General features: G+C 44.4%; 2 protein-coding genes across 3 annotated transcripts; one reads left to right on the forward strand and one right to left on the reverse strand.

The window, feature by feature from the left end:
- Positions 1 to 151: 151 nt before the first annotated feature.
- Positions 152 to 2,656, forward strand: grsf1 (G-rich RNA sequence binding factor 1). Its single transcript, XM_085909304.1, has 10 exons — positions 152 to 516; positions 719 to 860; positions 1,029 to 1,184; positions 1,348 to 1,482; positions 1,546 to 1,684; positions 1,880 to 1,995; positions 2,073 to 2,167; positions 2,242 to 2,377; positions 2,459 to 2,535; positions 2,614 to 2,656. Exons 1-9 carry the CDS (start codon positions 322 to 324, stop codon positions 2,509 to 2,511), a joined length of 1,167 nt encoding a protein of 388 aa, XP_085765430.1. The 5' UTR covers positions 152 to 321; the 3' UTR covers positions 2,512 to 2,535; positions 2,614 to 2,656.
- Positions 2,180 to 10,399, reverse strand: rufy3 (RUN and FYVE domain containing 3). Of its 2 annotated transcripts, XM_085909229.1 has the most exons (19): positions 9,822 to 10,399; positions 8,286 to 8,520; positions 7,755 to 7,928; positions 7,539 to 7,656; positions 7,345 to 7,446; positions 7,142 to 7,265; positions 6,726 to 6,790; positions 6,578 to 6,643; positions 6,413 to 6,482; positions 6,233 to 6,325; positions 6,076 to 6,162; positions 5,457 to 5,624; positions 5,242 to 5,339; positions 4,041 to 4,160; positions 3,879 to 3,954; positions 3,720 to 3,796; positions 3,603 to 3,642; positions 3,443 to 3,520; positions 2,180 to 3,119 (listed from the first exon to the last, which is right to left on the reverse strand). In XM_085909229.1, the coding sequence occupies exons 1-19, from the start codon at positions 10,077 to 10,079 to the stop codon at positions 2,973 to 2,975; spliced, it is 2,196 nt and encodes a 731-aa protein (XP_085765355.1). In that variant the 5' UTR covers positions 10,080 to 10,399; the 3' UTR covers positions 2,180 to 2,972. The 2 variants fall into 2 exon arrangements, with proteins under 2 accessions (XP_085765355.1, XP_085765354.1); XM_085909228.1 differs by lacking the exon at positions 8,286 to 8,520 and having other exon boundaries at positions 2,189 to 3,119; positions 9,830 to 10,398.
- Positions 10,400 to 11,484: the final 1,085 nt, after the last annotated feature.

The following is an 11,484-nucleotide window of genomic DNA, read 5'->3' on the forward strand; positions in this document are numbered from 1 at the left end:
ACAGTGGATTATTTCATTTATTTGATGAGAAGACGAATGAATTAATAAGAGCTAAGTATACAAGTTAAATACCGCGCCTTTTTAATAATTCAGAAATTTGTCTTATTCTGAATACGTGACCGGATACCCAATATTTTACACCGGCGAACCCTGCAACTTCGAGCCACCGTCCTTGACAAGCTTGACCCACGTGAGCAAATCAAGCGTCATAATTCCAGTTCTTCGTTTCATAAATGCGAAATGCATGTACTTTTTAGTAACAAATAGCGCCCAGTGTTAATACTTGACTTGGTTTCTAACTTGATCTGAATCTAGGCGAGTATGAGTGCTAGCACTAGATCAGTGTTGACGTTTCTCCAGCGTTGTGTGGCGCTGAGCCACCAGACGACCAGGTGTGCTCGCATTCCACGGCCCACTTGGACTTCCACGACCCGGACAGCGTCCTCTTTTCGGGGCTTGTGTCCTCTCCAGTGCATCGCCGCCGTGAGGACCACCCAACGTCGCCTGTGCATCAAGGTAGCATTACCTCTTACAGGGGCGTATCTAATCATTTGGGGTGGGGGGGGGGTCCAAGGGAATCACATTCATGGGCCCATAAACCTTTTCCACTTTGATTTAAAAACAGGAGTTGAATCATGACAATTGTACATGTGTACAGAGTTTGAGTTGCCTGTTCCACCTCTTGTTCACAATTTTCTACATCCTCCTTGACTTCCAGGCACCATGTGAGGAAGAATATCCTCCCCTTCCAGCCTACGAAACCAACACGGCACCCGCGAAGAAGAAAGAGCTGTACATCGTGCAAGTGATAGGCCTTCCGTGGTCATGCACTGCCCAGGACATTGTCCACTTCTTTTCAGGTAAGAGCCCAAAAAAAAATACCGATCTGAATCAGGGGTTTTCCAGGCCCAAATCAAGTCAGAGGTGGCTTTGTTGTTACCAGAAGATGCTCTGGCCCAAACTAACTTTAAAAAAAATATTGAAGTGTGTTGTGGAAGAAGAAATGGTAGTCACAATTGTGTCTCCAGAGTGTCGTGTCCGCGACGGGACGTCGGGCGTGCACCTGACTGTGGACCACCAGGGTAGGCCGTCGGGACGTGCTTTTGTGGAGCTGGAGCATGAGGAGGATGTGAGCAAAGCGCTGGAGAAGCACAGGCAGTACCTCGGACCTCGTTATGTGGAAGGTTTGAGCCTTGACTTCACCCAAAAAAAACAAAACTTCTAGACTCGCTACACTTAACATTTTCATTGTTGTGGCCTCCTTAAAGCTGCAGATATCCTGATTGAAATACTCAACTAAGCATAGTGCAAGTGTACCTAATAAAATGGTGCACTCACCCTTCCCAGTGTACGAGGTGACAAACAACGATGCCGAGGACATCCTGAAGAAAGCGTTGTTATTTCCCGCCGACACCCGGGTGGTTCGGCTTCGAGGTCTCCCCTTCAACTGCACCGAGGACGACATTGTTCAATTCTTTACCGGTACGGTATACCTAATCCAGTATAGTTGTTGTTAGTAGGCAAATATGTAAACGTGTCTTTCAGGTTTGGACATTTTGGAGAAAGGCATCACCATGGTCATGAATAGCAGAGGGAGAAGGACGGGGGAGGCTTTTGTGTGGTTTTCCTCGCAGCAAGCGGCCGATGAAGCGCTGCAAAGAGACAGAGAGCTCATAGGGAACAGGTCAGACATTCGAAGCCAACCCTCGTGATGTTAGGTGATGCGTACTTGTCTGCTCAGTTCGTTGTGGCAACATGTGGTATTGCAATAATAAGAGTTCAACTCAAAACTTTGACTTGCCTGTAGAAGGTAACAACCTTCAATATATCTCGATATATATATATATTAATCTCCTATAATATATATCTCTTGTGACAGATACATTGAAGTGTTTCCCAGTTGCAGTCAAGAAATTCATTCAAAATGGCGGAATTCTTCAGAAAATGTAAACGAAACAACCAGGAGCAGGGTCAGACCCGCACCTGACAACCCCGGTAAAAAAAAAAAATTGTCCTTATTTTATTTATCCTTCTATCCTAAAATGTCTGTGTTGTGCAAAATGTTTTCTTAGCCGCTACGTCAGTCCCTGCTAAACTGTCCAACGTGTCACATCATGTCCACTTGAGAGGACTTCCCTTCCAGGCCTCTGGAGAGGATCTTATAAAGGTAAACCTTATGTACGGATCAGATGGCTTACTTGATTCTGACAAATGTAAAAAGTTGATCGGGTTGTGCTACAGTTTTTCGCCCCGCTGCCGGTGTCCAGGATCCGCCTGGACCTGGGACCTAACGGCAGGCCGAGCGGCGAGGCCGACATTTACTTCGCCAGCCACCGTGACGCCGTGGCAGCAATGTCCAAAGACAGAATGTATATAGGTGAAGAAAAAGCGGCAGATATCTCCTTCATTTGATGTTTGCGGCTAGAAAATGTCATGTGTTCAACATTCTGGTTTTTAGGTGGAAGATACATTGAGCTGTTCCTCAATTCTGTGCCTGATAACGAAAGGTGAAAAAAAGAAGCGCTTCTAAACCAGGTAAACTTTTTTTAGATTTTGCCATTGTCCTCTTGAGGCTAACACGTTTCCAATGTTTTTGTCTTTCTGCTGACACAGATGTTCTTTATTCAAGTATGGCATCAAACAATAAACCATTCTTGGTTTCATCACATGCGTGTCACTTGCTTCTTTGAAATGTAAATGAAGCATAGCTGATTTTGAAGTCCTTAAAGCTTTCAGTCTTCTCATGATATCAACAACCGGGCTAAATGTCCTCATGGCACCATCTTGTGTTTCCTCCCGTTACTTGGGAGATTTAAGATATGTGTTTGAATATATTTTGAAGTATATGGTAGATCTGAAACATTTCACGGGGGGTTGACTGCAGGTGTCCATTATGAGATCTCAGGAGTGTTAAAAAGTGCATGTTGCAGTTCCAGTTGTAGCACGGCGTCCACGTTGGCATTTCTTTTGTTTTACGCTGGCGACGTGGAAGCGTACTGCTGCAGTAAATGCGCGTAGCAGGCGGAGCACACAACCTCGGGTAAGATGGACGACGGTAGCGGTAGCTCGTTGGCCACGCAGCGCTCGCAGAACACGCCGCCGCAGTTCTTGCACTGTTTCTGAAAAAAAACACAAAATAGCGTTGGCAGAGAAGATTCTGCATTTTTATATATATATGCAATCCCAGACTCAGCTCTGCTACCTAGCCCAAAAATGCATCCCAAGGAACTACCTTGGAGTCGTCTTTTTGCCAATATCCTTTCTACTTTGCTGCCATCTTGTGGCCATAACAGGCAAATAGAAATATTTTTGGTATTGTGGTTCCTTTTTTCCACAGAAATAAAACAATTTGGAAATTAACTTTCAGCAAGACACTTTAATTTTCTTTTTTTTAAAAAAGAGGACATATGTGTTCTGAATGTACACATTTTCACGCTGGTACCTTTGTCTTGAGGAGTGAGTCTTCCTGCTCGCACATGCTGCACACAGAAGCTTCACTGATGTCCACAAAGGGCTCATCCTGGACATGAACATATATACACAACATCTATACATCCATTTGCAGTCAATTTGCTGATATAACAAAAAAACAGCAAACTTACCTCCTCATCGTCATCATCATCATAGGACGGGCAGAAGGACCTTGAGAAGATAAATGTATAACGATATAAAATTGAAACACACTTTAAAACTGCTCTCATGTTGTTGAGAGTACACACAAGCTGGAATTTGGGCTGCTTTTGTCCTCTGCTGTCACTCTGAGGTCCTTTCTCACTGCCGGAGATCCCGATTGAGGCTGCAACACCAAAGCCTGGTCAGTAGACAAACAAATTGCGAGACGGCAACACACTATGCTGCTTATATGAGCGCGAGTGTACTTGAGGGACATCCTCGTCCTGCGTGCTGCCCAGGTGGTGGTCTCGTTCCCTCCTTTGCTCCGCCTCCAGGTTGGACCTGGTGGAAAGCAGAAAAGTCCTCAGGTCAGCAAGCAACTGTGTTTCTTATTTTTAGGACAGACCGTGTTGTTTTAGGGGGGGTACCTGTGTTTCCGGAGCTGTTCCAGCTCCACCTCCAGGCTCTCGATCTTGTCCCCAAACTCGCACTTGAAGAGGCGGTTGGCCTCTAGCACCGCCTCCTTTTCCCGCTCAGCCTGTTTGCATCTGATTTTTTTTTTTTGGGTGTAAATGGTGATGGAGGGATGTAAAACAACTTTAACATGAAAGCAACTGAAAAGGGAGGAATTGGTGCAGGAATTGCGCGTGAATGCCGAAGAGCCGACGCATAAAGGAAGTGAAGGGAATGAAAAAGGTGGGACTGAGAAAATAAAGCTGAATTCGTTAGTTTAAAGGAATATATCTTTTTAAAGTTATATTTATTTGTTATTTATGAAAGTTTATTTTTCATTTTTCTGCACAGTACTTTTATTTTGTCGATTTTTTTTTCTAATGATTTCCCAATTTTTACAGCTTTTACACAATTTTCTCTTTGTTTTTTTTTGTTTTGTTTCTCCTTTTTTTGCTGTATGATTTTATTTCATTTCAGCAGGGGCGTGTAGACATTTGGTATCCACTGTATATGTTTATTTTCATTCCTTTTTTTGCACTTGAAGAATTTCAATCCTTTATCATACTTGGTTGATAAAAAAAATAAATAAATAATAATAATAAAATACGTCTTCAGCTCTTCAGCCTTGAGACAATAAGCCAACTCAAAAGAAGTCGAGTGTGCCGGGAATTCGGTTGGTATTTGTACGATTGTTTTATTAGCCTAATGGTTACAAGGACAAATGTCGACATACAGTACAGCTCTAAAATCCAGAAATGAATTGTCTTTCTCCCACGTGACCACTTCTTTGGACCACCCCACTCATGAGCAGGTGTGACAAGAAGCACGTGGGAGAACACAAGGATTTCCTTAAAGATGCATTGAGTCCGCTTTACTCGAAGCCGGTGGAAAGAGGGAAAAAAAAAAAAAAAAAAAGGGGGGGGAGCTCCCTAGTTTGGTTATTTGGCATTTTGGCGGGGCTACTGCTGCAGCTGCAGGAGCTTCTCAGCGGTCGAGTTGAGGTTCCTGGCCTGCTGCACCAAATGTTTCTCGCTAACCGCGCCGTTCAAAATAAAGGAAATCGCCCAAAAGTTGATGCGAGAAAATGAGAAGGGGTGGTGAAGGGAAACAACAGGAGAGTTTTGAACCAATAGGTTTGCCGGCGGCCATGATTGGGTGCGGTTGGGAAACGCTTACCTGCTCTCCAGCTGTTTGATGGTGCCTGACATCTGGCTAATTTTTTCCTCCAGACGGGCCACGGCGTCACTCTTCTGCTTGGAGCTGGCGTCGGCGCTCTGAGGAGGCCAGTTGAGTTAAAGGTGGAACAATTTGGATCTAATTGTGATTTTTAAAATGACGCAGACTTGTTTCCTGCGATGATGCGGACTGCTAAGCAGTGAAGCTAAACGTACTTGCGACTTGTGGCTGAGCTGCTGGTTGATGACGCGCAGGTCATCCAGCTGCTGCCGCAGCTCTACCAGCGCATCCTGCTTCTCGCACACGTCCTTCTCCAGCATCTTCATGGACAGTTCCATCTCCTGCTTCATGCCGATCTGCACCTCCAGCTCCTTCTCCACGTCCTGCAATAAAATGGTAAAATTTGAAATATATAAAAAAAAATAATACCTGCTCGTTCATTTAGCTGATATTAATCAGCCAATTATCAAATCCCATAATTCCTGTCTTTCAATCAAAATGCAAGTAAACTTTTCTAGAACAAAATTTGTGTTAATTCCTAACGCGGTTTTCATACAATTTGTATAATATTTTAAGAATATTTATGAATTATTCCGGTCAAAGCTATCCATAACGGTTGGGGCTCTACATAATTACTTTTCGCAATAAACAAATTACCCATTTATCTGAGAAGATTTAATAGATGGAAAGAATAAACAACTTTGGATGACCCAAATTAAACAAAACGAGGCAATCCAAATGGCCAGCCGGCTTGTTGTTCACGTAAATGCTCGGTGGGCCGCATGAAAGAACCGAAGAATCTTCTAGAGGCGTGGAATGGAGGCGAAAACTCACCAGTCGAAGGAGCGTCTCCTCTTTGAGTTGCTTGCGCGTTTCGCCCAGCGCCGGGCTGTCGGATGTTGCAGAGTCGCTTCTCAGTGCCTGAAAATGCCGCAAAAGACTTCAACTACAAACAAACGAGACACAAAAGTAACCGAAGGCGACGGCCCACCTTCCTGTTGGACTCCAGATGATAGGAGCTCTCCTCTTTCACCCGCTCAACATCCTCTTGTAGTGTGATGATCCTGTTGTTGGCCACTGCCAGCTGAGTAGAGGAAAATGGCACGAGGGGGACATTCAAGGACAAGATGATAATGGTCAACGGCAAATTGTCAAGTACAATTAGGGATACCTCTTCTGTGAGCTTGGTGTTGGACTTCTCCAACGCGTCCACTTTGGCCTGGAGGTTATTTACTGAAGCACTACACACACACACAAGACACAACATGAGCTTTATTATTTATTCTTTCTTTAAAAAAATAAAAAAAATAATGAGGATCTCGCTGGCGTGACAAACCTCAAGTGTCTGTTGAGCTCCTCCACGTAATTCTTCTGATCGAGTATGGCGGTGATCTGACCGTCACTGATACAAATCAACATCAACATTTTTTTTTCCACCCAGGGGATCCTTGAGGTTGAATACGTCAGAAAGCAGCCACACTCACCCTTCTGCACTCTTGCTGCTGTGGCCGCCGTCTTTTAGGTACATTGAGAAATCGATGACTCCGACCTGTGGAGAAAAAACATCCATCTATATTCAAAACATCTCAACTCAATCTAAATCAAGATTATTTTATTATTTTTTAAAAAATGCCTTTTTTTTTAATCTAAATATTTTTAAGATAAAACCAAAATGATCTTTTTAACACAAGATATATACAGTGTTCCAAAAATTATAAAGTGAAGAAGATTTGAATAGTAAAAGGCAAATATAGCAATGTAGCAAGATAGCTAGCTAGCTAGATGGTTACGTAGATAGCTAGATGAAAAAAAGAAAAACAAGCTGCTTCATGCCAGGCTTATGCTCTGGGTTCATTCCAGGACGCTCGGCCACTGTGAAGGTTGCTGAAAGCGGACCAACCTGCGAGTCCAGGTCTTCTCCTTTCATGCACAGGTTGGCGTCGATGACGTTGAGCCCGACGAGCAATCCGGCGATGACGGCTCCCTCCTCCTCCATCATCAGAGCGTTGGGCTCGTAGAATTCACTGCACACGTAAAGAAAATGCATTTGGGTTCACAACGAGTTTGAGAATTAAGCGAAAAAATGCAAAGCTGGTCCTGAACCTCAGCAGGTCCTTCCTGTTGATGATGGTTTTCATGTAGTCGGACAGCTTCTTCTGCATCAGGGCAAGTCTTAACCAAGCGCGGCCTCTTCCTAGCGGCGTCCTGTCACGGTCGTAAAACAAATCAATGAATTTCTCGGCATTTCAGATCAGCAAAAGCAATTTTTGAGACAGCTTGGCGGAATTTCAACTGACTTGAGTCCAGGCAGGTCTTTGACACTGGCGGTGATCTCCCCAGCCTCGGGCGTCAGTTTCTCCACCAGCTCCAAGGCACCCCAGAATGATTTGTTCTGGCCCAGGAAGGTCTTCTTGGCTGAGGGAGCAAAGACGACAACATCAGCAAGAATGAATGAGTCTAAATCAGATCATTGGAGATAGAACCACTCATTGAGGAGCTTCAGAAGGCGTTACTTTTCAAGCCGTGCTTAAGGCAGTGCTCCATGACCACAAAAAACTGCTGCAGAGGCGCGTAGTCCGAGTCCAGCGTGCGTCCCAGGTTGAGCGCCGACTCGATCAGACCTTTGATGCTGAGCTTGGCCATGTTCATCAGGTTGAGCCTCTCGATGGTGATGGGATCCTTGGGATCTAAACGACACACAACGTGAAGCCACTTAAAAAAGCCGCTACTGCAAAAAATAAAACTAAAAAAAAAAAAATCCAAAAGTCATTTTACTCTTTTAGTTTTATTATGTTTTTGGTTCACGGTTGAGCAGGAGTCACGATAACGCTTGACACAGCTTCTATTGATGACAGAAATTTATTACGGATTAATAAAGGCGTTTGGGGGAAGGCGTGGTCAGAGATGAGGAAGGAGCGAGTCGACAGCGAGCCGCTCATCTTCAACTGCGGCGTCATGGCCATTTTTTTTTTTTATGTTGCCCAAAAACATCAAGGTACATATCCTGCGGCGTCACATCCATGGACACACCATCCCAATCCTACCTTCATGGGCCGGCTCGGGGTCCGGCGTGAGGGAGATGTCATTGAGCTCGCGCAGGCACAGCCACTCGCCGTCCACCGATACGCGGAAGTTACACAGATAGATGGTTTCCCGAGCGGCCTGCGTGATCTTGTCGGTGGTGGGCGTCGGCGTCTCGCTCTGTGGCGTCAAATCCGACATGATGGCGGCTGGTGGCGGTGATGATGACTCGGCAAAAAAAAAAAAAAAAAAAACAACCTAACAGGCGGTTGTGCTTGTTGCCCCGAAATTCCCAATGAGGGGACAAAAAGGATGTCTGGAGCAGGTCTCTCTCTCTCCTCCTCCTTGTGACTGACGGAGATGCTGCGCTTCTTCACTCTCCACCCCTTTCCTCCCTTTTCTTCCCTTTTGTGCAGGCGATGGATTTAAAGGGGGGGGGGGGGAAAGAAAAAAATAACCCACCACCCTCCTCTGGAGTCTGATTGGGGGCTGGTGGTAGCTGGATGCACACTGGGTGTTGACCAAGATGGCCGACCGCTGTGGCGGAGGAGGGCCGGGTAGCAGCCAGAGCTGCGTCACGTGAGCAGATGGTGCAAGAGAGAGATTGAGAGAGCGAGAGAAAGGGGGGAGGGGAGGATGGTGGTCCCCAGAGAGGCCAACTAGATGCTAATGATGTTCGTGAACAGTATGAGTTCCCCTTTTTTGGGATATCTAATAAACAACCAATCAGCAGCCATGAGGCCAAAAACGATAAGATAAACCGAAGGCGACGGCATACCAATTCTCCCCAGACTAAAATAGTGTTCACTATTGGAAATTCACCCATTAGCTTACTTTTTAACAAATCATCTGAAAAGCTTACCTGTTCTCTCTTTTTGTAACACGTCACAAGATGGCGCCAAAGCCCTGTCTAGTAGAAAAGTAGTCGCAGCGTCCCTATTAGGGCTGCAACAATTGTCAGACTAATGACTGAACTATAACTGCACTCCTCCATGCAACAACAAAAAAACTATACGTATTGTGATTATTTAGTAGGGAAGGCATATGCAGCCTTACTATGGCGCCATATCGTTATCACTACTAATATTACAGTAGTTATGATTATGAATACATACTGCTCAATACTAATTCTCTTATTTAAACGTTTTTGTTGTTAAAATTATCAAACATAATATAGAAGATTTAAAAACACAATATAATGTAGATTATGTACTTTAATTAGGCAAAAGGTTTAAAAACACGAAAACGGACAAACAGGAAGTCTGACATGTGATTGTGTCACGTGATTCAACAAAGTTGTTGACATTAGCATGTAGCTGGATTAGCTGTGACATATTCTTCATTTTATTATCTTATCTTTATTATGACGTGCAAAAAAGTAAGTAGTTTGGTATATTGAATACATCTTCAATCAGACGTTAGCTTATTTGGTCGGCTACCAGATAGCTAGTTAGCATATGTCAGACAGTCTCGTGACAGCAATGAACAATTTCATCAGTTCGTCCAACTTGCAAAAAAAGTGTCTTACTATAAAATGGCTACCTGCTTTACCATAGTACGTACTCACTTTTCTGCTTCGATTCGACCCTCTCGATGTGGAAGTCATACTTGGGGGACAGCGAGGACCCACCAGCCTTGCCGAACCTCACGTTGGCGGAGCTTAAAGCTTCCTTGAAATAAATCACCGAGGTGGGCAACAGTGTCTCGTCCGGGCTGTCGTCGCAGTGACGGTGTCCGTTCTCATCCGAGGAACCGCGGAACCCGGAGGCGGGTGAGCGCGGTGGAAGCGCCGCCGTGGGCAAATCCCTGTCGGCCATCCCCGTGAATGAGCAACCCCACCCGGTCAAACTCACTTCATGTGATCAGTGGTTATGTAGCTAGGTGCTGGTTAGCTAAAGTCCCGCATGACCATAGCGCGCATCCAGCCGGCCGATACCACACCAAAATCGTTCGCGACTCCGTCTAAACTAGTTGTTACCCTCTGGGATGGTAAAACAACCTCAGACTTTTTTTTTTTGCTAATCCGATGCTAATTTGGCGCGTCATCCGATGACGCCAGCAGTGATTGCATCTAAAGTAAGATGCGTCACTACTATGTGTGATTCCAGAACCAAATGGATGGAAATTCCACTGTGTCACCGGTGCTGCGCTTTTCAAGTGGAGTAAGTGGTAAATTGTTAAATTGGCAATTAAGATATGCCAATTAAGATATACATTCTGGAGGGTGGTGCGACTGCTAGGTGAAACTGGATTGTCTGAAGTTGAAAACTTTCTAGGAGACACTACAGATGCAGTTTTTGCGTCTCGCTATGTCAATATTAGATATTTCAGGGAAACTAGAATGCTGTTTATGGGAACAATTTCCTCGGAGCGTGGCGAAAGCCAGCACAGTCAGCTGTTCCAATTGTAACGTAAACAGACATTCCCCAAAACAAAGTGCCGTCGCACATTCCCCCTCAAGGCCCTCCCTCCCTTTTAAGGAGACACCACGTGGATAATATTGAAGACCTTTGAAGAGCTATTGAAAATAAAGCCGTCACGGTAAACTTTGAATGCAGTTCATCCCTGAATGTTATTGTCTGTCTTTTGCTCCTCTTCCCAAATGTCCTGCATGGCGCTGTATATGTTTTGCGTTACACACTTATGTATGTGGGATGATCCCCGCCAATGCTAATTTGTCTGACTTGTATGTCATGCCGATGTTATAATATACAATATTATGTGTTGTGAATAAAAACATTACATTTGTACAGGTGGAAAATGCAAAGTGATGAGAAGCACTTTTACCGAGTATGGTTTCTTTGGTGTATGAACAAAATCCATTAAAACTTGATCAATTTAGTACAGTGAAGCCCTCTATCGTGGTTTATTGTTCACGCCCCAACAAAATTGTGAGAAATCATATTTTTTTAATAACATAACTAGTTATGAGAAATGAAGCTTCAAATTTGCTTCATGAAGCAGTTGCATTCTTTTACCCATGCCCGCAAATGTCTATTTTTTGAAGCGACACAAGTGTCCACTGATGGTTTCAGAAAAACTGGCCTTAACTAGGTGTGGATTAATGAGTGAAGACATTCCTCTTCTGCTCGTTCTAATGAGCAGGAAGCAGTTTTGTTACTGGTTTACTTGTCATAAGTCATTACAGATCAAGATCAACATTTTACCACAGCTCTCAGTGTCGTGGGAGGAGAAGCCAATCCTAGCTGACTTTTGTTTGCC

Source organism: Syngnathus leptorhynchus, chromosome 4 (genome assembly GCF_054491065.1).
Source record: "Syngnathus leptorhynchus isolate UIUO chromosome 4, UIUO_Slep, whole genome shotgun sequence".
Lineage (NCBI taxonomy): Eukaryota > Metazoa > Chordata > Actinopteri > Syngnathiformes > Syngnathidae > Syngnathus > Syngnathus leptorhynchus.

Excerpts from the sequence above, each read along its gene's own strand:
- rufy3 (XM_085909229.1), bottom strand. The coding sequence starts at position 10,079 with ATGGCCGACAGGGATTTGCCCACGGCGGCGCTTCCACCGCGCTCACCC. Across the intron at positions 5,340-5,456 it reads AGCTCAGCCACAAGTCGCAA|AGCGCCGACGCCAGCTCCAA; the intron begins GTACGTTTAGCT and ends TGGCCTCCTCAG. Across the intron at positions 3,521-3,602 it reads ATGATGATGACGATGAGGAG|GATGAGCCCTTTGTGGACAT; the intron begins GTAAGTTTGCTG and ends GTTCATGTCCAG.
- grsf1 (XM_085909304.1), top strand. The coding sequence starts at position 322 with ATGAGTGCTAGCACTAGATCAGTGTTGACGTTTCTCCAGCGTTGTGTG. Across the intron at positions 1,685-1,879 it reads AGAGAGCTCATAGGGAACAG|ATACATTGAAGTGTTTCCCA; the intron begins GTCAGACATTCG and ends CTCTTGTGACAG. Across the intron at positions 1,996-2,072 it reads ACCCGCACCTGACAACCCCG|CCGCTACGTCAGTCCCTGCT; the intron begins GTAAAAAAAAAA and ends ATGTTTTCTTAG.